The 23,721-nt window shown below is 40.2% G+C and overlaps 1 protein-coding gene across 1 annotated transcript in view; it reads left to right on the forward strand.

Annotated features, from left to right (window-relative positions):
• The window catches only part of LIPI (lipase I), a 75,424-nt gene that overhangs the window by 25,749 nt on the left and 25,954 nt on the right, over nucleotides 1-23,721 (forward strand). Inside the window, exons 2-5 of the mRNA XM_077294044.1 lie at nucleotides 8,437-8,813; nucleotides 20,053-20,161; nucleotides 20,507-20,608; nucleotides 23,447-23,536. Of these exons, the coding sequence (XP_077150159.1) occupies nucleotides 8,437-8,813; nucleotides 20,053-20,161; nucleotides 20,507-20,608; nucleotides 23,447-23,536 (678 nt within the window). The remainder of the gene's footprint in view (nucleotides 1-8,436; nucleotides 8,814-20,052; nucleotides 20,162-20,506; nucleotides 20,609-23,446; nucleotides 23,537-23,721) is intronic.

The following is a 23,721-nucleotide window of genomic DNA, read 5'->3' on the forward strand; positions in this document are numbered from 1 at the left end:
AGACTCGAGATACATCAGATTTTTGTGATCAGTCAAGACCACCACACGATGCTTAGCACCCTCGAGCCAATGACGCCACTCCTCAAATGCCCACTTCATGGCCCACAACTCCCGATTGCCCACATCATAATTTCGCTCTGCCGGCGAAAACTTCCTAGAGAAAAAGGCACAAGGTCTCATAGTAGAGCAACCAGGGACTCTCTGTGACAAAACGGCCCCTGCCCCAATCTCCGAAGCATCCACCTCAACCTGAAAAGGAAGTGAGATGTCAGGCTGGCACAAAACAGGCGCCGAAGTAAACCGGCGTTTCAACTCCTGGAAAGCCTCCACGGCAGCAGGAGCCCAGTCAGCTACATCAGAGCCTTTCTTGGTCATATCTGTCAGCGGTTTAACAACGCTAGAGAAATTTGCGATAAAACGACGGTAGAAGTTAGCAAAACCCAAGAACTTCTGAAGACTCTTAACTGACGAGGGTTGAGTCCAATCATGAATAGCTCGGACCTTGACTGGATCCATCTCCACAGCAGAAGGGGAAAAAATGAACCCCAAAAAGGGAACCTTCTGTACACCAAAGAGACACTTTGAGCCTTTTACAAACAAAGAATTTTCACGCAGAATCTCAAAAACCATCCTGACCTGCTCCACATGCGAGTCCCAATCATCAGAAAAAACCAGAATATCATCCAGATAAACAATCAAAAATTTATCCAGATACTTCCGGAAAATGTCATGCATGAAGGACTGAAAAACTGAAGGTGCATTAGAGAGACCGAATGGCATCACCAAGTACTCAAAATGACCTTCGGGTGTATTGAATGCGGTTTTCCATTCATCGCCCTGCCTAATGCGCACAAGGTTGTACGCACCACGAAGGTCTATCTTGGTGAACCATTTGGCACCTTTAATCCGGGCAAACAAATCTGACAACAGCGGCAAAGGATACTGAAATTTGACAGTGATCTTATTTAAAAGCCGATAGTCAATACAAGGCCTCAAAGATCCGTCCTTTTTGGCCACAAAAAAGAATCCCGCACCAAGAGGGGAAGAAGAAGGACGGATATGCCCCTTCTCAAGAGACTCCTTGATATATGAACGCATCGCGGTATGTTCAGGTACCGACAGATTAAACAGTCTCCCCTTAGGAAACTTACTGCCAGGAATCAAATCTATTGCACAGTCACATTCCCTATGAGGAGGCAGTGCACTGGACTTAGACTCGCTGAAGACATCCTGATAATCAGACAAATACGCCGGAACTTCCGAAGGCGTAGAAGAAGCAATAGACAAGGGCAGGGAATCTCCATGAATTCCATGGCAGCCCCAACTTGACACTGACATAGCCTTCCAGTCCAAGACTGGATTATGGGTCTGTAACCATGGCAAACCCAAAACAACCAAATCATGCATTTTATGCAGAACAAGAAAACGTATTACCTCCCGATGTTCGGGAGTCATGCACATGGTAACCTGTGTCCAAAACTGCGGTTTATTTTTTGCCAATGGCGTAGAATCAATACCCCTAAGAGGGATAGGATTTTCCAATGGCTCAAGAACAAATCCGCAGCGCTTGGCAAATGACAGATCCATAAGGCTCAGAGCAGCACCCGAGTCCACAAACGCCATGACAGGATACGATGACAGTGAGCAAATCAAAGTTACAGATAGAATAAATTTAGGTTGCAAATTACCAATGGCGACCGGACTAACAACCTTAGTAAGACGTTTAGAGCATGCTGAGATAACATGTGTAGAATCACCACAGTAGTAACACAAGCCATTCTGGCGTCTATGAATTTTCCGCTCATTTCTAGTCAGGATTCTATCACATTGCATTAAATCAGGTGTCTGTTCAGACAACACCATGAGGGAATTAGCGGTTTTGCGCTCCCGCAACCGCCGGTCGATTTGAATAGCCAGGGCCATAGAATCATTCAGACCTGTGGGAATGGGAAAACCCACCATCACATTCTTAATGGCTTCAGAAAGGCCATTTCTAAAATTAGCAGCCAATGCACACTCGTTCCACTGGGTCAGCATGGACCATTTCCGAAATTTTTGGCAATACACTTCAGCCTCGTCCTGGCCCTGAGACATAGCCAGCAAGGCCTTTTCTGCCTGAATCTCAAGATTGGGTTCCTCATAAATCAAACCGAGCGCCAGAAAAAACGCATCAATGTCAGCCAATGCCGGATCTCCTGGCGCCAGCGAGAAGGCCCAATCCTGAGGGTCGCCCCGTAAAAAAGAAATAACAATCTTCACTTGCTGAGCGGAGTCTCCAGATGAACAGGGTTTCAGGGACAAAAACAATTTACAATTATTCCTGAAATTTCTAAATTTAAATCGGTCTCCGGAAAACGGTTCAGGAATCGGTATCTTAGGTTCTGACATAGGACTTCTGATAACATAATCTTGTATGCCCTGCACACGAGCAGCAAGCTGGTCCACACTTGTAATCAAGGTCTGGACATTCATGTCTGCAGCAAACACAAGCCACTCAGAGGTAAAGGGGAAAAGAAAAAAAAAATGAGAGAGAGAAAAAAAAAACTCAGAACTTTCTTTCTTATAATCCCGCTTCTGCAATGCATTTAACATTTAATACTGGCCTGGCAAACTGTTATGACCCCAATGGCGAGGGTCTCAGAGAAACAAGTAAGTCTGCGACGTACAAAAATCCAGCTCATAGGGCAGTGGTAACTGGGTTGACCATATATCTACTCCTAACGCCAACACTAGCAGTAGCCGGGGAACATGCCTACGTTGGTCGCTAGATGTCTCGCGCCAGCCGGAGGACTAACTACCCCTAGAAGAGGAAAACAAAGACCTCTCTTGCCTCCAGAGAATAGACCCCAAAAGTAGGATAGTAGCCCCCCCACAAATAATAACGGTGAGGTAAGAGGAAATGACAAACACAGAGATGAACTAGATTTTAGCAAAGAGAGGCCCACTTACTAATAGCAGAATGTAGTAAGATAACTTATATGGTCAACAAAAACCCTATCAAAATCCACGCTGGAGATTCAAGAACCCCCGAACCGTCTAACGGCCCGGGGGGAGAACACCAGCCACCCTAGAGCTTCCAGCAAGGTCAGGAAACAGATTATATACAAGCTGGACAAAAATGCAAACAAAAACAAATAGCAAAAAGCAAGAAAGCAGACTTAGCTTAATCAAGCAGGAACCAGGATCAGTAGACAAGAGCACTACAGATTAGCTCTGATATCAATGTTGCCAGGCATTGAACTGAAGGTCCAGGGAGCTTATATAGCAACACCCCTGACCTAACGACCCAGGTGAGCATACAAGGGATGAATGACATACCCAGAGTCAAATCACTAGTAGCCACTAGAGGGAGCCAAAAGGTAAATTCACAACAGCCCGCTAACTAATAGCAGAATATAGGAAGATGACTTATATGGTCAGCAATAACCCTCACAAAAACTCCACGTGGAATATTCAAGAACCCCCGAACCATCTAACGGCACGGGGGGAGAACATCCGCCCCCTAGAGCTTCAGCAATATAAGGAATCACATTTAGTACAAGCTAGACAAAAATAAGAGCACAGAAAATAACCAAAAACAAGAAAGCAGAACTTAGCTTAATTTTGCAAAGAACCAGGACCAGCAGATAGAAGCAAACAGAAGGATCTGATTACAACGATGCCAGGCACCAGACTGAAAATCCAGGAAGTTCAAATAGCGACACCCCTGGACTAACGAGGCCAGGTGGATACCAAGCAAGGGAAGGAATATCAAAGTGTAATATCACTAGTGACCACAAGAGGGAGCCAAAAGGTCTAATTCACAACAGTCTCCCGGCCGTCAGTGTCATCTTCCTGAAAAAAAAAATGGCGGGTGCGTGTGCATTGCACCCACCGAGATCTGCCAGCCGGTACCCAGCAACAATAAGGAATTTTTCCTATTGGTTCCTTTTGATCACTGTGATAGACCCTATCACAGTGATCAAAACAAAAAAAAAGTAAATCGAATCCCCGTTTGTAATCCTCTTAATTGGATTTTTTCCCCCATTCTTTGCTGTTGAGGTTAGGGTTGTGTTAGGATTGGAGGTTAGGGTTGTGTTAGGATTGGGGGTTAGGGTTGCGTTAGGGTTGGAGCTTGGGGTTGTATTAGGGTTGGAGTTAGAATTGGGTTGTTTGTTTTTTTAAAGTTTAAAAAATGATGATGATATGACGGCTATTGTTGAACTCAAGTGCTCGCTACCCGAGTTGGCATTGGATGCTTGAGTATGCATGGAGTATCACGGATCTCCACATGTATTTTTTGGGGTGTCTAGCAGCTGTGAAACATGTGGGGCAGGGTCTCGATCATGTCACTCAAGCACCCACGACTTTTGTTGCATATCCGGTGCAAACTGGAGTAGCGAGCACTTGCGCTCAACACTAATGAGAACGTATTCAATATGACAACCTATTGTTAACAAATTCTGTGTCATACCTGTGGGTTCAAAATGTTCACTATACCCCTGAATAAAATTCTTGAGGGGTATGGTTTCCAAAGTGGGGTCACTTGGGGGGGTTTCCACTGTTTAGGTACATCAGGGCCTCTCTTAACGGGAAAAGGCATATGCTCTCAATTCCAGCCAGTTTTTCAAAAAGTCACGTGGTGCTTGTTTCCTTCTGAGCTCTGCCATGCACACAAACAGTAGATTTCCCCCACATATGGGGTGTCAGCGTTCTTGGGAGAAATTGCACAATTCATTTTGTGGCCCATTTTCTCTTGCTAAGCTTGTGAAAATAAAAACGTTTTGGGTCTAAAGTAAATTTTCTGTGTAAAAAGTTAAATTTTCATTTTTTTCCTTCCACATTGCTTCAGTTTCAACTGAAGAGTTAAACTTCTTGAATGTGGTTTTGAACAAGTTGTGGGGTGCAATTTCTAGAATGGTGTAACTTTTGGGTATTTTCTGTCATATAGGCACCTCAAAGTCACTCAGTCACTCAAAGTCACCTCAAATGTGATATGGTCCCTAAAAAAATGGTTTTGTAAATTTTCTTGGAAAAAGGAGAAACCGCTGGTCAACTTTTAATCCTTCTTCCTAACAAAAAAAATTGGTTTCAAAAGTTGTGCTGATGTAAAGTAGACATGTGGGAACTGTTATTTATTAACTATTTTGTGTAGCATAACTGATTTAAGGGCATAAAAATTGAAAGTTTGAAAATTGCTACATTTTCAGAATTTTTGCCAAATCTCCGTTTTTTTCACAAATAAGGGCAAGTCATATCGAACAAATTTTACCACCATCATGAAGTACAATATGTCACTAGAAAACATTCTCAGAATCATTGGGATTCATTGAAACATTCCAGAGTTATTACCTCATAAAGTGACAGTGGTCAGATTTGTAAAATTTGGTCTGGTCATTAAAGGTCAATTTTTTTTTCTAAATTTACTGGAGTGGCTTTTATGAAATGAAAGGCAGGAAATTATCTTTTTTTCTTCTCATTCTTTTGACTATTTTCAACTTTTTCATGAATCCCTCAGGGACATTTTTCCTCATAAGCATGTGTAATGCTTTACAGCATAACTCTAAGTATAAATAATACCCCCATGATGTGACCAATAGCTACCGCCATATACCTTTCCACGATAAATGAAAGACAAAGCAGGAGCAATTGGAGAACAAATGGTTAAATACAAAGAGGCACAGCTGACGTCTTCTGATTCTTCAGTTTTTTGAAAACTCCTTTAAGACCTATGAGCTTGAAGTGCAGGCTGTTTTAAGCCACACAGACGTTTCATTTATTTGAAGCTGTGACCACTACTAGGACAACCCCTTCTTGATCTAAATGTTGGGCCCTAATAAAATAGAAAAGCTGATACTCACCTTCCGTGCAGCGCCGTTCCCGCTGTGTCGGCACTTGCAATCCCGGGGCTCCCGTGGGGTTGATGTGACATGTGAGCCCGGCACCGAATCAGCGCTGGCCTCAATGTCCCTGCGCTTGTACGAATTGAGCATGAAGAGGAAGTCCGGGCTACAGCTAAGCTCTGACTTCCTCTTCATTTTCAATTCGTAAGAATGGCATGAACTGTGACGCCAGCGATAGTTGGGCGCCGGGCTCACATTTCAACAGCAACAGCATGACAGACTCGGGACTGCGAGTTCCGAGGCCTTGGAAGGGCGCCGGCATAGGAGGGGAGTATAGCCTTTTTTATTTTATCGGGGCCAAACATTTAAATCAAGAAGGGATTGTCCTAGTAGTGGACAACCCCTTTAACAGTAAATATGCTTATTTTGACATTTGTGCACTAGAAAATGTTAAATTTGTAGAATATGTGTGTTGGAAATATCAGATCGAAATATTGTACAAATTGTCTAAATTTGGGAGCGATTCCTCAAGCACATTCCTACACCATTGTTGGTGAAAGCCGGCTAGAATAAGATGCTTTAAATTCATTAATCATTGCGCAAATATTTGTGACTTTCATACATTTGTTTTCTGGTGTAAACTCCATGATGAATTATCCCAGTACAAGTATCACTAATTAAGACTAAGAGGTGAATTTATCACGGCTTTTTATCAATATTTTGCTGTCAAAAAGTGTCAGATTTTGACATATGCCTTTATTTTTAGACATTTGTGACTTTTTGCTCTTTCGCACTTTTCTCTTTTGAAAAGTGGGTTGGGAAGCGAATGTGGTTAGCTTTGCAAATAGGGTTTCAGCCAGACATGAATTTGTGACTTGCTGCAGAACAGGGATGGCTTGAACAAATTGTTATATCTAAAGATGTACAAAATTTATCAGTAATAAAACACTTTGATAAATTTGGTGTCTGTACATAATGGCAGCGCTGCCAAAGGCAAAACTGGGTGTTTTATGCATGGGTGAAATGGCTTTAGGTGTCAATTAGGGCTTGTGCACACGACTGATTATATCGGACGAGTGCTATTCATGATTTTCACAGATGGCATTCGTACCATGATATTCTACGGGGCTGTGCACATGTCCGAGGAAAAAGTCAGACACATCCATCTTGGATCTGAGTGGATCAAAATCGGCAATACAAGTCTATGAATCCGTGAAAAACATCAGACTGCACTTGGATGACGTCCAAGTACTGTTTGATTTTCCCACATTGACGGATTAAAGAGGAAGGAGAAACTTTTTTTTTTTTCTCTCCACGACCAAGAAAAACTGATGCCACTCTGATCAAACTCTTATCAGAATAATCGGACCTCTTTTCTTAGGTGTAGAGTAAAATGTTGTCTGCACCTACTCTTACAGAGCACATCAATGTGGAGTATATCAGCCTGATCTAAATCACTAGGTGAACACAATGGTCTTGATTCATGAAAGCTTCTACACTATTATTCTGGCGTAAAAAGCTTTGAACAGTCGCAAAATTTTGAAGCAACTGGCGGCTGCGCTAACATAATGTGACTTTTAGCATTCTGTCACTATTTTGCCTAGCTCCGAAAAAGTGGGAATGCTTGACGACCACCACTCGGCAAATTCATGACAAGTGGTGCCGTTCACTACAACACAAATCTTACTCCACCGGAGGATAGAGTAAGATTTGCTGCGCGGCTCACACATAAGTGAGCGTCACTCATTATTTAGAATTGAACGTCCTCAGTGGTTGATACCTTCTTTTCAGTGAGCCTTTAAAAAGTAACAAATTGCAAGCTTTCGAGACTACTCAGGTCTCTTCACCAGGCGTAGAATAATACAAAATCTGAAGAATCGCATATTTCAACACAACAGGACACAGCAATAATGCAATAGATAAGACAAGTGACGGGAAGCAGAACTAGCATTATGTGAGAGGGATAAACAGTTGTTTCCATAAATATTGGAACAGTTCATAGATAAGGAGTGTGAATGTTTTATTACCCTCTGATTGGGGTCTATTTAGGAAGTAGGTGCAAGAGGCACAGCTGCCTGTTCATATCTATGGTGTGAGAATCTTAAAATAACTCTTCAGGCTTCTGATTAGTAGCACCATGATCCAGCTCTAGGACCCAGGAGGCACAAATGAAAAAAATATATATATACAACACTCCTCCATTCCTCCGCAGCTCATTTTGCAGTTCTCCACCCTATCTATTCACACAGACTGTACGTAAATTTCTCCTGCTTTGTCACTAATTGCTACAGGATGCTTGTCACAGCTACTGCTACAAGTGACCTTCACCATTGCGTTATGACTTGAAAAATTAAGAAATGAGTGATGCAAGATGACTGGCTCTGAGAAAAGAAAACACAATTTTATGATACTCTGTTAGGAGATGTTTATGCTATTATTGGTTATGAAGTAAATTGTACACTTTAGAAGAAAAAGGGGGGCCTATATACTGTATATATATATATCTTACATAGATGAAAATTGGTAGGTTCTGCCAGCTTTGGTCTGATGTTCATGGAGGTCTTATCGATTTCTGGTGCAGCCTTCTTATCTCCTCTCAATCTTGATTTTTCAGATTCTGAAGAAACATGCCATGAATTCACAGACCTTGATATTCATGACGCCGTCATTGGGACTGATCTACATGTGCAATTGTTGTTATACACCAGAGACAATGCAAACTGTTCAGGAGACCTCAACAAGGAGAATACCACGGCATTCAACTATTTGAACGTTTCGAGAAAGACCATTTTTATTACCCATGGGTACAGGCCGACTGGATCTCCTCCTGTGTGGTTAGATGAAATTGTACAAAAGCTGCTCTCCATCGATGATTTCAATATAATCTTAGTTGACTGGAACCGAGGTGCCACAACACTGATCTATCACAATGCTGCTGGAAAATGCAAGAAAGTTGCCGATATAATGAAAAACCTCATTGATCAAATGTTGGTAAGAAAATGTGCTGCTTTATAGTGTCAATGTCAATCTTGTACTTTGTCTCTGATAATGTGCCTGAAGTTAACACCTTGCTTTATTTAAAAAGAAACGGTCACAAGATGAAAAGTGGCCAATTTTCTTATTTTATTCCTTCAGCTCCCTTGAGTGTTCCATTTTTTTTTTACATCCGCCCAACGATTTCAGAGATATGAGCCTTTTTATTGGTGCAAATTTTTATCTTAATTTCCAGTCGGATGTGGCTTGCAGAATTCTTTGGGGGTGTATATTTAGGCTGCTCTGCATAATTATCCTGTGAGCCATGCCCCCTTGGTAAACATCATAACAATTAACACTAAACAAACAGGCCCATATCTCTGAATCCAAAATGGCAAATTAAAAAAAAAAAAATAATAATACACATTACTCCGGAGAGCTGCAGGAATAAAATAAAAGTAAAAACTGAAAAATTTTGACCTAGCGACAAGTCCTCTTTAAGTTTGGAATGATTTTCGAATACAATTCCTTATATATCATTCTAGTATTTGGACTTCAGTTTTCCTGATACAAACCTCTAGATTCCCAGTATAGCCATAGACATAAGCTTTATTTTGGCTGCCCATAGACACCATGACGGGGAACTTGGGAGTATTTGATTAATACATGAAATTGAAAGGAGTTCACCCACCATAAAGCCTCATTCACAGATCCATGTTCCGTGTACGTGTTGTATCTGTTTTTTCACTGATAGAACACGTACCCAATATAATCTGTTGGGCTATTCACATGTCAAGGAGACATATCCGTTTTTCTCCGGTATCACGGATAATGAGCCAATAGAAGTCTATGGGTCCGTGAAAAACATGTACAACACACGGATGACATCCGTGTTCTGTCCATATGTAACATTGCAAAATATAGGAGAAGCATTTTAATTTATCGATTTATTTACCCATCCATGAAAAACACTAATGGTAAAAATGGACACATGGGCCAAACACTGATGACAAACTGATCCAAAACACTGATGAGATTTTTCGCGTACGTCTTTAAACACAGATGTATTAATTTAACGTATTGCCTATCCACGTTGAAGGAAAAAGCCGGGACTCCATCTTTCCAATCCGAAAGCTTCAGCCTCTGTTCAGTAAATTCACAGATCAAGCTACGCGAACTAAAAAATAGCTAACGCATTTCAGACTATATATTCTAACAAAGCCATGAAATATATGAGGCAAAGGTCAACTGAATGATTGTTCCCAATCACTGCCTGGTGTATCCAGCAATCAAATTCTAAAATGCTCATCTGATCATGGTAATTTGCCATTGGAACAACCCTTTCTGTAGACAGGAAGTACAGCTGACAATGTAAGGGCATCACATGACGGATGGTGCAAACCCTTAAGAACCCTCACAATGGCTATTTTACTAAATGAGCGTTGGTTGACTTGATATATCATGGATTGCATTCATTGCAGACAATTTATCTTTCTATGCTCAGGACCTCTACTCTAGTTATTTCAGTGCATGGTTTCACAGGAGATAAAGGCCGCCTTCTCCACCCGATATGGCACTTTTCTCCTAACCCCACCAAACTCAAGACCTAGGAGAACGTCAGAAAAAGGTTTCTTCAGATCGGCTCTGTTGTAATTTTTTGTTCAGTCCTCTGTGCTGCTTATAGTTTGGGTTCCCACCATAATTGCATCATCTTGTTTCTGGCTGACAGCACCTTGACTCATTGTGTCTTCTGTGATTACGCGATTCTCGTATTACGCAAGAGACCAGGAGTAGTGACTTGTTCTCAACAGAGGTTCCTTGTCCAAGGAGTTTTCCGCTGTCTGCTCACACCATTCTGTCATCCTGCTTTGCATCAGCTATTTTTTAGCCTTGGGAATGTTGTAAATCTTTCATGCTGATGTTCTTGAAGTACCTATTTGACATTTTCTTTCTGTCCATAGGTTAGGGGGAGACTATAGGGACTTAAAAAGAGGACTGGCGGGACTAATAAAAAAAAAAAAAAATGTAAATCTCCTAGTTTCTCCTATTCATCACGCAAAAAAAAAATAATCACATTTTGCTTTGCAGTGCCCGCAATAGAAAATACTAGTATATCATGTTCTTTATCCCGTGCATTGAAAACCATTAAAACATTTCTTTAAATGCTAAAACTTTTTTTATTGGTCACCCCCCAAAAAACGAAGAACAAATTAAGAACAAGCAATCAAAAAGTCATATGCACCCAAAAATGATGTCAATTAAAATATTGCGCTCATCATATAAAGAAACAAAAACAAGCAATCACCTAAGTCAACTGAAAAATACATTTATGGCTCTCAAATATGGCAACACAAACCAATTTTTTTATAGGTGTTTTGATTTTTCTATTTTTCCTCTTTAAAAAACTAGTAATGCCTATTAGTGCTGTCTGAGATACTCACAGACCCATATACTGCAATGAGTGAATTTGAGTTGATATATCCTGCGTTGGATAAAAAAGGCCAGGTTTCTTTTTTTGCGAACTACTGAGCAGCCCTATACACTATAATGGGCACGTGTTTCATTGAAGATAGAACTCTTATGAGCACAATGGTCTTCTGAATAAAGACTTTTTACATTTGCACTGATGTGCTTTACTGCCTGAGTACAGTTTGAAAGAGCCACAACTCTTTTTTTTTTCCTGTCCTTACTCTTTTTGCTCATCAATCGGAGTTTGCTGGTACAAGCTCGGAATGATCACACATTTATGGCCTATTAAAACTTCCTTTTAGCTGAAAACTTGATGACCACAAAGTTGGGGGAAAAAATATATATATGCCGTATATATCCAGATGCTTCTCACAAAATCTGCTGTACTAGTACTGCTCTGCGGAAACTGCATTTCTGCCCCGAGCAGTACTAGTATGGCGGCACGATCACGCGGCCTCACGCTCAGCGTGGTGATCGGGTGCGGGTGACAGCTGACACCCCGCAGCAACGCCCACGATCGGTGCTAGCACCCATCGTGGGCATTTAACCCCTCTGATGCCGCTGACAGTACTGACAGTGGCATAGAGAACAATCATGCAGGGAGGGGGCTCCCTGCGCTCTCCCACCGAAACAACACCGCATTCTTCCTGTGGTCTCCATGGAGACACCCGGCTCCAAGATGGCCGTGGGGTCCTTCCGGGTCCTTCAGTGAGGTGGCTTGTCAAGAGCAGGCGCCGGCAAGACTCCTACACTGCCTGTCAGATTGCTGATCTGACTCTGTGCTATGCAAAGTAATGTCCCAACCTGGGACAATGTAATAAAGTTAAAAAAAAAATTATAATGTGTAAAAAATAAAAATATATAAAAAAATAAAATCCCCCAAATAAAGAAAAATAAATAAATATTTTACCTATAAATACATACAATTATGTAAATAAAAAAACCAAAACAATAAAAGTACACGTATTTGGTATCGCCGCGTCCGTAATGACCCGACCTATAAAACCTATAAAACTGTCCCACTAGTCAACCCCTTTAGTTAACATTAAAATAAAAAAAGGCAAAAAACAATGCTTTATCATCATACCACCAAACAATAAGTGGAATAACACGCGATCAAAAAGACGGATATAAATAAATGTGGTACTTAATAAATGTGGTCATCTTACCCTTGGTAAAATAAAACAAATTGGATCTGAAGTCAATTTTTTGTGAAAAAAAGTTAAATGTTATTTATTTATTTTTTTTTAAACATTCCAAAAATTCCTGTGAAGCACCTGAAGGGTTAATAAACTTCTTGAATGTGGTTTTGAGCACCTTGAGGGGTGCAGTTTTTAGAATGGTGTCACTTTTGGGTATTTTCTATTATATAGACCCCTCAAATTCACTTCAAATGAGATGTGGTCTCTAAAAAAAATGGTGTTGTAAAAATGAGAAATCGCTGGTCAAATTTTAACCCTTATAACTTCCTAACCAAAGAAAATGTTGTTTCCAAAATTGTGCTGATGTAAAGTAGACATGTGGGAAATGTTATCTATTAACTATTTTGTGTGACATATCTCTCTGATTTAAGGGCATAAAAATTCAAAGTTGGAAAATTGCAAAATGTTAAAAATTTTCGCCATATTTCTTTTTTTTCGTAAATAAACGCAAGTAATATCGAAGAAATGTTACCACTATCATGAAGTACAATATGTTACGGAAAAAAAAACTCAGAATCAGCGGGATCCGTTAAAGCGTTCCAGAGTTATAACCTCATAAAGTGACAGTGGTCAGAATTGTAAAAATTGGCCCGGTCATTAAGCTGCAAATTGGCTCTGGCACTAAGGGGTTAAAGATACAAATTAATAAAAATGGAAGAGCTACTTTCCTGTTAATAACAATGGAGGAATTTACGATGAGTAACCAGCAGGTTCTTTTGGTTATGTGTGTAATCTCTAATCACTATATAAGAAGTAGATGAATCATCCTGTAGGTTGAAAGGACATGAAGTTAGGAGCTGCGCCACTATGTCTAATGTTTAAAGAGAACTTGTCAGCAGTATTTTATGAAGTACAGACAGGTCCATAACTGCGGTATTGTAGAGGCTTCCTTCCAACTAACTCCCTTCTATATCAACCCCACCCTTTAAACAACCATGCACCGCTCCCACGGAACACCCCTTCCCCCCAAATGAACACTCGTAACGTAACACCTTTTTCTTTGGATAAATTGGCCAGATAGGCCTTTTATTAACAAACATTACAATAAATATCTTTTTTGTAAGGAGGTTCTTGGAGCTCCAAAACCTGGCAGTGCATTGCCCAAATTGAGCTCTTGGAAGTCTTCAAGAAAATGAGCAGTTGGCTGCGCATGCGTAGATTGCTCAGTGCAACAGGCACCATTTTACGGAAGGTGCATTAACACCAGGTAAAAAGAAAATATATTTATAGAAAGTGATAGTTCCTCTTTAAATAGGTTTTATCTCCAAAATAAGTAATAGTAAATTGTTATAATAATAAAATTCTGCTTGCAAGGAACTCATCCTTTCTTAAAATGATGGGGTCACTATTTGCTCTTGCAGAAAAGCTTAATATGCATCAATCATTTTGTTCTCCATATCATATTGTTATAGCATACCTATTTGGGCAGAGCGGTTTGTTCCAGTGATGTTACTCACTGAACTGCTTGGTGCAGTTTTGCAATTTACAATTTTTTTATAATTTCACTTTGCGTTCCTGTGTAGCACTTGAAGGGTTAACCATTTTTCCCGACAGCAATTTTTCAGTATTTGAGGGGTGCGGTTTTTAAAATAGTATCACTTTTGGGGAGTTTCCAAAATATAGACCCTGAAAAGTCCATTTAAATCTAAATGGGTCCTTAAATTTCTTGAAAAAATTAAAAAATTGCTGCTAAACTTTTAACCTTTCTAACATCGTAGCAAAAAAATCATTGAAAATGATGCAGAAGTGAAGTAGACATATGGGAAATGTTATTTATAAATTATTTTGTATAACATGACTAACTAACTGGTTAAAGGATATAAAAATTGAAGGTTTGAAAATTGCTAATTTTTCCAATTTTTTCCAAAAATCTGATATTTTCACAAATAAACGCAAGACGTATATCGACCTAAATTTACCACTAAGGCCAGTCTCACGTGTCCAGATAATTCCGGTACCGGAAAAATCGGTACCGGAGCTATCCGTGTCCGAGTGCTCACGTGGCACATCAGTGTGGCACACGTGCGGCAGCCGTGTGCCGCCCATGTGCCGACTGAGGACCACACGGACCGTGTTCCGTGCAGTGTTCCGGCGGTATAGGGAAGCATCGCGCAGGGAGCGCAGGGCTTCCCTGAGACCCCCGGAGCAACGCGATGTGATCGTGTTGCTCTGAGGGTCTGTTACCTCCTCCTCCCTGCATCCGGGTCCTGCAGGGAGGTGGCTTACCAAGCGCCTGCTCAGAGAAGGCACTGGTAAGCCTGCAGCAGTGCACGTCAGATCGCTGATCTGACACAGTGCTCTGCAAAGTGTCAGATCAGCTATCTGACCTCATAACATGATGCCCCTTCCCCCCCGGAGCAATGTTATAAAGTGAAAAAAAAATTTCACATGTGTAAAAAAAAATAAAAAAATTCCTAAATAAAGAAAAAAAAATATATTGTTCCCATAAATACATTCCTTCATCTAAATAAAAAAAAAACAATAAAAGTACACATATTTAGTATCACCGCGTCCATAACAACGCGACCTATAAAACTGTCCCGCTAGTTAACCCCTTCAGTGAACACCGTAAAAAAAAAGAGGCAAAAAACAACCCTTTGTTATCATACTGCCACACAAAAAGTGGAATAGCACGCGATTAAAAAGACACATATAAATAACCATGGTGCTGCTGAAAACGTCATCTTATCCCGCAAAAAACGAGCCACCATACAGCGTCATTAGTGAAAAAATAAAAAAGTTATAGTCCTCAGAATAAAGCGATGCAAAAATAATTCTTTTTTCTATAAAATAGTTTTTATCGTATAAAAGCACCAAAACATTAAAAAATTATATAAATGAGGTATCACTGTAATCGTACTGACCCGAAGAATAAAACTGCTTTATCCATTTTACCAAACGCGGAACGGTATAAACGCCCCCCCCCAAAAAAGAAATTCATGAATAGCTGGTTTTTGGTCATACTGCCTCACAAAAATCAGAATAAAAAGCGATCAAAAAATGTCACGTGCCCAAAAATGTTACCAATAAAAATGTCAACTTGTCCCGCAAAAAATAAGACCTCATATGACTCTATGGACCAAAATATGGAAAATTTATAGCTCTCAAAATGTGGTAACGCAAAAAAATATTTTTTGCAATAAAAAGCGTCTTTTAGTGTGTGACGGCTGCCAATCATAAAAATCTGCTAAAAAACCCGCTATAAACATAAATCAAACCCCCTTCATCACCCCCTTAGTTAGGGAAAAATAAAAAATTTTAAAAAATGTATTTATTTCTATTTTCCCATTAGAGTTAGGGTTAGGGCTAGGGTTAGGGCTAGGGTTAGGGCTAGGGTTAGGGCTAGGGTTAGTGTTAGCGCTAGGGGTAGGGCTAGGGTTTGGATTACATTTACGGTTGGGATTAGGGTTAGGGGTGTGTCAGGGTTAAGGGTGTGGTTAGGGTTATGGTTGGGATTAGGGTTAGGGGTGTGTTTGGGTTAGGGTTTCAGATAGAATTGGGGGTTTCCAATTGGGGGTTTAGAATTCCAGCCAATTCTGCGTTGAAAAAGTAAAACAGTGCTCCTTCCCTTCCGAGCTCTCCCGTGCGCCCAAGCAGGGGTTTACCCCAACATATGTGGTATCAGCGTACTCAGGACAAATTGTACAACAACTTCTGGTGTCCAATTTCTCTTGTTACCCTTGGGAAAATAAAAATTTGGGGGGCTAAAAAAACATTTTGGGGGGACAAAAATTATTTTTTATTTTCACGGCTCTGCGTTATAAACTGTAGTGAAATACTTGGAGGTTCAAAGTTCTCACAACACATCTAGATAAGTTCCTTGGGGGGTCTAGGTTCCAATATTGGGTCACTTGTGGACGGTTTCTACTGTTTAGGTACATCAAGGGCTCTGCAAATGCAATGTGACGCCGGCAGACCAATCCATCCAAGTCTGCATTCCAAATGGCGCTCCTTCCCTTCCGAGCTCTGCCATGCGCCCAAACGGTGGTTCCCTCCCACATATGGGGTATCAGCGTACTCAGGACAAATTGGACAATATTTTTTGGGGTCCAATTTCTCCTGTTACCCTTGGTAAGATACAAAACTGGGTGTTAAAGATAATTTTTGTGGAAAAAAAAAGATTCTTTATTTTCATGGCTCTGCGTTATTAACTGTAGTGAAACACTTGGGTGTTCAAAGTTCTCACAACACATCTAGATAAGTTCCTTGGGGGGGTCTAGTTTCCAATATGGGGTCACTTGTGGGGAGTTTCTACTGTTTAGGTACATCAGGGGCTCTGCAACTCTGCAAATGCAACGTGATGCCTGCAGACCAATCCATCTAAGTCTGCATTCCAAATGGCGCGCCTTCCCTTCCGAGCTCTGCCATGCGCCCAAACAGTGCTTCCCCCCCACATATGGGGTATCAGCATACTCAGGACAAATTACACAACAACTTTTGGTGTCCAGATTCCCCTGTTACTCATGGGAAAATACAAAACTGGGGGCTAAAAAATATTTTTTGTGGAAAAAAAAAAGAATTTTTATTTTCACTGCTCTGCGTTATAAACTGTAGTGAAACACTTGGGGGTTCAAAGCTCTCACAACACATCTAGATAAGATCCTTAAGGGGTCTACTTACCAAAGTGGTGTCACTTGTGGGTGGTTTCAATGTTTAGGCACATCAGGGGCTCTCCAAACGCAACATTGCGTACCATCTCAATTCCAGCCAATTTAGCATTGAAAAGTCAAACGGCACTCCTTCCCTTCCGAGCTCTGCCATGCACCCAAACAGTGGTTTACCCCCACATATAGGGTATCAGCGTACTCAGGACAAATTGCACAACAACTTTTTGGGTACAATTTCTTCTGGTACCCTTGGGAAAATAAAAAATTAGGGGCAAAAAGTTCATTTTTATGAAAAAATATTATTTTTTATTTTTACGGCTCTACATTATAAACTTCTGTGAAGCACTTGGTGGGTCAAAGGGCTCACCACACATCTAGATAAGTTCCTTAGGGGATTTACTTTCCTAAATGGTGTCACTTGTGGTGGGTTTCAATGTTTTGGCACATCAGGGGCTCCCCAACGCAACATGGCGTCCCATCTCAATTCCAGCCAATTTTGCATTGAAAAGTCAAACGGCACTCCTTCCCTTCCGAGCTCTGCCATGCGCCCAAACAGTTGTTTACCCCTACATATGGGGTATAAGGGTACTCAGTACAAATTGTACAACAACTTTTGGGGTCCATTTTCTCCTGTTACCCTTGGTAAAATAAAACAAATTGGAGCTGAAGTAAATTTTTTGTGAAAAAAAATTAAATGTTCATTTTTTTTAAACATTCCAAAAATTCCTGTGAAACACATGAAGGGTTAATAAACTTCTTGAATGTGGTTTTGAGCACCTTGAGTGGTGCAGTTTTTAGAATGGTGTCACACTTGGGTATTTTTTATCATATAGACCCCTTAAAATGACTTCAAATGTGACGTGGTCCCTAAAATAAAATGGTGTTGTAAAAATGAGAAATTGCTGGTCAACTTTTAACCCTTATAACTCCCTAACAAAAAAAAATTTTGTTTCCAAAATTGTGCTGATGTAAAGTAGACATGTGGAAAATGTTACTTATTAAGTATTTTGTGTGACATATCTCTGTGATTTAAGGGCATGAAAATTCAAATTTGGAAAATTGCGAAATGTTCAAAATTTTCGCCACATTTCCGTTCAGGCCCACCCACAACATAATTCTCTAGAAGGCTGTGTATTTATCCTCTGAACTCTTCCTACTCTACAGCTTTTTAATCAACTTAGCTTTAAATATGGCTGATTAATCCCTTTCAGCACATAGTGTGTTGGAGCATTTTCATAGGTTGCTATCACTGAAGCTAACAGCCTTAGTGAAACATACCTCCCCTCCTGTACTTTGCTAATGACTTTGTCACAACCCTTATACAGTTGAAAAGACACATATGCATGTTTTTCTCAATATCTGACATGAAATCAGAATAAACCTTTCCCATTTTAGGTCAATTTGGATTACCATAATTATGAATATTTGCCAAATGCCAGAATAAAGAGAGAGAATGTTTTAAGGCATTTTTATTATTTACTGCAAAGTCAAAAGTTCACATACATTTCATTAGTATTTAGTACAATTGCCCTTAAACTGAATGACTTGGGGCAAATGATAGGATATCCTTCCCCAAGGTTATCACTATAGTTGGTCAGAATTTGGGCCCATTCCTCCTGACAAAACTGGTGTAACTGATCCAGGTTTGTAGGTCGCCTTGCTCGCACCTGCCTTTTCATTTTTGCCCATAAATTTTCAATAGGATTGAGATCAGGGCTTTGTGATGGCCACTCCAAAACATTGACTTTGTTATCCATAAGCCACTTTGTTACCATTCTGGCAGTATGTTTTGGGTCATTGTCCATTTGGAAGACCCATTTCTGCACTGATGTCTTGAGATGTTGCTTCAGTATTGCCACATAATCTTCTTTTCTCATGATGTCATCTATTTTGTGAAGTGCACCAGTGCCACCTGCAGCAAAACAACCCCACCTCATGATGCTGCCAGCCCTGTGTTTCACATTTGGGATGGTTTTCTTAGGCTTCAAAACTTCTCCCTTTTTCCTCGAAACGTAACAGTGGTCATTATGCACAAAAAGTTCAATTTTAGTTTCATCAGACCACAGAACATGTCTCTAAAAATTAAGGCCTTTGTTACTGTGTGCACTTGCAAAGATTAATCTGGCTTTTTTTTACGTTTCTTTTGGAGTAAACGCTTCTTCCTGGCAGAGTGGCCTTTCAGCCCATGTTGATAGAGTACTCGTTTCACTGTGGATATTGACACAATCTTACCAGCTTCTGTCATCATCTTCACAAGGTCTTTTGCCCTTGTCCTTGGGTTGATATGCACATGTCGGACCAAAGCACGTTCTTCTCTTGGACACAGAATCCGTCTCCTTCCTGAGCTGTGTTATGGCATCTTGTTTGCGCTTGCGCGTAATTGTTTGTACAGATGAACGAGGCACCTTCAGTTATCTTGAAATTATAACCAAGGATGAGCCAGTCTTGGACAAGTCCACAATTCTCTTCCTGATATCTTGGCGGATTTCTTTAGACTTTTCCATGATGCTACACAAAAAAGGGGTGTGTTTCAGGTGTGCATTAAAATACATCCAGAGGTGTGTCTCTAATTAACTCAGACATTTCCTAAAAATCTGTCAGAAGCTTCCAAACACATGACATTATCATATGAGCAGACTAGAATTGTATATAAGGCATAGTAATCTTAGTGAATGGAAACTTTTGACTTTGCAGTAAGTAATAAAAATGCCTTAAAACATTCTCTCCCTCTCATTATTCTGGTATTTGGCAAATATTAATAATTATGGTAATCCTAATTGACCTAAAATGGGAAAAGTTTATTCTGATTTCACGTCAGATATCGAGAAAAATATGCATATGTGTCTTTTTATATAGTGTATGAAAACTTCTGGTTTCAATTGTATGTACTTCCTGTGTTGGCATGAGATGTATATTATAAACTGTAACACATTCGTGCATATATCTTCATTGAATGCTTAACTTTATATGTTATTACAGAACCAAGGGGGATCACTAGACTCCATTTACATGATTGGCGTCAGCCTCGGGGCTCATATTTCTGGTTTTGTTGGGAAAATGTACAATGGTTCAATTGGTCGAATAACAGGTGATTATTATGTTTCTTTATTTTGTCCTAGCACCTTCCAGATATAACAACAGTATTATTATGTAATGTGCTATGTCCTCTTTATACTTGCATCCAGATCTCAATAGCTAGGATAATTCCCCCCTTACACTAGGACCATTGTCATAACTTTAGAATTGTTTTCTCTGTACAGGAAGAGGACCTTGAAAAATGTTTTTGAATTGGTCAACCACCCCTTCATATTCAGTCGCCCCCTGCTAGAATCCACCTTTATCACTTATTGCTAATATATTTGTGTCTTTTTATTTTGTAATTCCTGAATACCTCAGGATTATTTTACTGGATCTTCTTTTCTTTTGGGTTTAGGACTGGATCCTGCTGGACCTTTATTCAATGGGAAACCACCTGAAGACAGATTGCATTATAGTGATGCAAAGTTCGTAGATGTTGTCCATACTGACATTGATGGTAATTATATAAGTTAAAAAAAAAACATTTGTATTGTCTATCTTATCCACTTTGGACAATTCTTTGGTTCCTTGACAATAAGATGCTCACCAAGTGTTTCCCTTCTTGAACCCTCAGCGATCAGTTGTAATCTATGAAGGAAGCTGGCCATATAAATGAGATAACTGTTCGTCATATGGCAGCCGTTTTCTCTCCCGATTCACCCGTTCAAATGAGCTTTCAGCTTTGTCAAGAGTTTATGTTTTTAACAGGTCTGGAAGTGACTCTTTCATACAAATCAAAGGAGCGCTGGGCAAAACAAATGCACCTGTGCATGGAAGAGTCAGTGTGACGCTGGTGGATGTTGGATCACTGCGCCGCTGGCCAACCTTACCCTGGAGTGGCGCAACTAAGTGATTACCTGGTCTTCACTAGAGCCTCTGATGATGAGGAAAGGCTTGACCTGTTCGGGTAGTCACCAGGTACCACTCTAGGGCTGTCCCTGGAACTGCACCAGCTGACTGGCTGGTCAATGGTACAAATACAAAGCACAGGAGGTGAAGACAGAGACGTGGTCAGGCAGTCTTGGGACTGGACGGGCAACACAGGCTCAAAATACAAATCTAGGTTTAGGAGCGGAAAGATCAGATAAAACATGAAAACAAGCCAGGTCGGTAGAAGCAGCGTCAAAACAATAATGCATCTTGACAGGGAACTAGTGACAAACTGCACCTAGGACCTAAGCTGAGGCTAGGTGTGGAGGAAGGAGCTGCCTAATATATCTACTGCTGGCAGGGGATAGGTCAGGAAAGCAAAACTCTGCTGAACACAGTGGATTTAAATTCCTGCAGTCTAGCAATGTCTTACTATAGCTGGGTAGAGAGTCTCCATCAACAGGAGGATGTAGTAGTGCTGAAAGTGTTGAATGAGGCAGGTCAGTGAGATGGTCTGACAGTGAGAGGAGCAGAGCGGTGTGTGCAGTGAGTAGGACGGCACTTACAAACTGTGCGAGTCACCAGCATGATTGTCCACAGACATGTCTATGAGCCAAGCCATGGCTTGGCTGACAGTAAACTATTATGTATGGGGTTCCTCAGTTCACCCAAGGAATTAAAATACTTAGACTCCAAGGCACCACCAATATGATGAGTCACTGCTTTAGTGTTACGTGCAGAAGCAAAAACAACAACATTTCAGTGTTTCCTCAAGCTGTATACAGTAGGTGCTCCACTATGAAGCAGTAATTTATGATATCGGCGGTGCCTTGGACTTATTTACACTTCTTTGAGTTGTGCTGTTATGTTGTTTTACATGCAATATATTTTCTCCGTGCAGTAAGTTATTTTAGCAAAAATTTTGAAATATTTCAGTAATACATACTGTATATCTTCTATATCAGTGCTGCTTTCATAAAGTATGCATAAAACACATGAAGATGCCAATCAAGACTGTTTACGCCGACCATCTTTAGTTTTTTCTTTTCAGCTACTTCTTAAGCTTCAGTCAGTAATTGAAAAATTAGTTGCAGCTTTGCAAGCAATATATCATTTTTGTATTTTCTGTTCTATCGCACCATTAGCTGGGAGAGAAGATATACAACCTATGATTTCCTGAATTAAATGCTTTAGATAAGACAGAGACAGTTTCTTAAGAATTTCAAGAGAGTAGAAGTCAATGAGACCGCAAAAATGTAATTTATTGACTGCACTCACAGAAAGCGGTTTATGTTAGTCGATAATTTCCTTACACTTGCTTTAATTCTCTGACTGCTTATTCTTCTGACGTCTGCATACACTTGAATAAACGTAAAATATAAGAATAAAATATGTGAATGATTAAATGTGATATCGCCATAATACTGTACGTTTGCCATCCACCTTTGACTCTAGAATTGTTGCATAACTACAAATCACAGCATGCCCTAAAAACCTGGGGTTACCATGGCATGCTAATAGGTGTAGTCTTATAATAACTGGAGAGCACTCTTTTAATACAGAATTCAATTTGCCTACAAACATAATTCAATCTTAGAGGCCTATATATATATATAATATATAAGTTGTTGCATAATGCTAGCTGGCAAAAATTATGGAATCACCGTCCTTGGAGGATGTTCATTCAGTTGTTTAATTTTGTAGAAAAAAAGCAGATCACAGACATGGCACAAAACTAAAGTCATTTCAAATGGCAACTTTCTGACTTTAAGAAACACTATAAGAAATCAAGAACAAAAAATGTGGCAGTCAGTAATGGTTACTTTTTTTAACCAAGCATAGGGAAAAATTATGGAATCACTCAATTCTGAGGAAAAAATTATGGAATCATGAAAAACAAACAAACAAAAAAACACTCCAACACATCACTACTATTTGGTTGCACCACCTCTTTCTTGCTTTTATAACAGCTTGCAGTCTCTGAGGCATGGACTTAATGAGTGTCACACAGTGCTCTTCATCAATCTGGCTCCAACTTTCCCTGATTGCTGTTGCCAGATCAGCTTTGCAGGTTGGAGCCTTGTCATCGACCATTTTCTTCAACTACCACCAACGATTTTCAATTACAGGACCCGTGCTGGTATCGGAGAGCGGTTTGGAATGTCGCAAAGGACTGAATGAAAAACCAGAAACTGATGATTGAGAGAAGTGTCTCAATAGTTTTGTCCATGAAGTGTACATTTTAGAGGTTAATTAAGGAATGATTTGATATTGATGATAATTTGGTTCAGTGTTCACACCACATTAATACTTTGCATGGCCTTGATTTATTTAGTGGAAGCAAAGGAATTGGGCCCCGTGCTCCTAGTACTGTATCAAGCATGTATTCAGAATCTGTCACATTTTTCATTTTTCTCCTTTCCAGCTCTAGGTTATCGGGAGAGTTTAGGACATATTGATTTTTACCCAAATGGAGGAACAGATCAGCCCGGTTGTCCTAAAACCATATTATCAGGTAAATCTATTTGCTCCCTCCAAATACCTAAAATACAAGAATGAAAGGGGTTGTCTTCTACTTGGACAACTTCTTCTCAATCTCTGTTTTCCCTTTGTAAAATAATAACAACTATACTCACCTCTGGTGGCGGCGCCGTTCCAACAGTATTGGCAGCAGCTCTCACTTCCTTCTGATGTATGTGA

This window comes from Ranitomeya variabilis, chromosome 3 (genome assembly GCF_051348905.1).
Source record: "Ranitomeya variabilis isolate aRanVar5 chromosome 3, aRanVar5.hap1, whole genome shotgun sequence".
NCBI classification, from domain to species: domain Eukaryota; kingdom Metazoa; phylum Chordata; class Amphibia; order Anura; family Dendrobatidae; genus Ranitomeya; species Ranitomeya variabilis.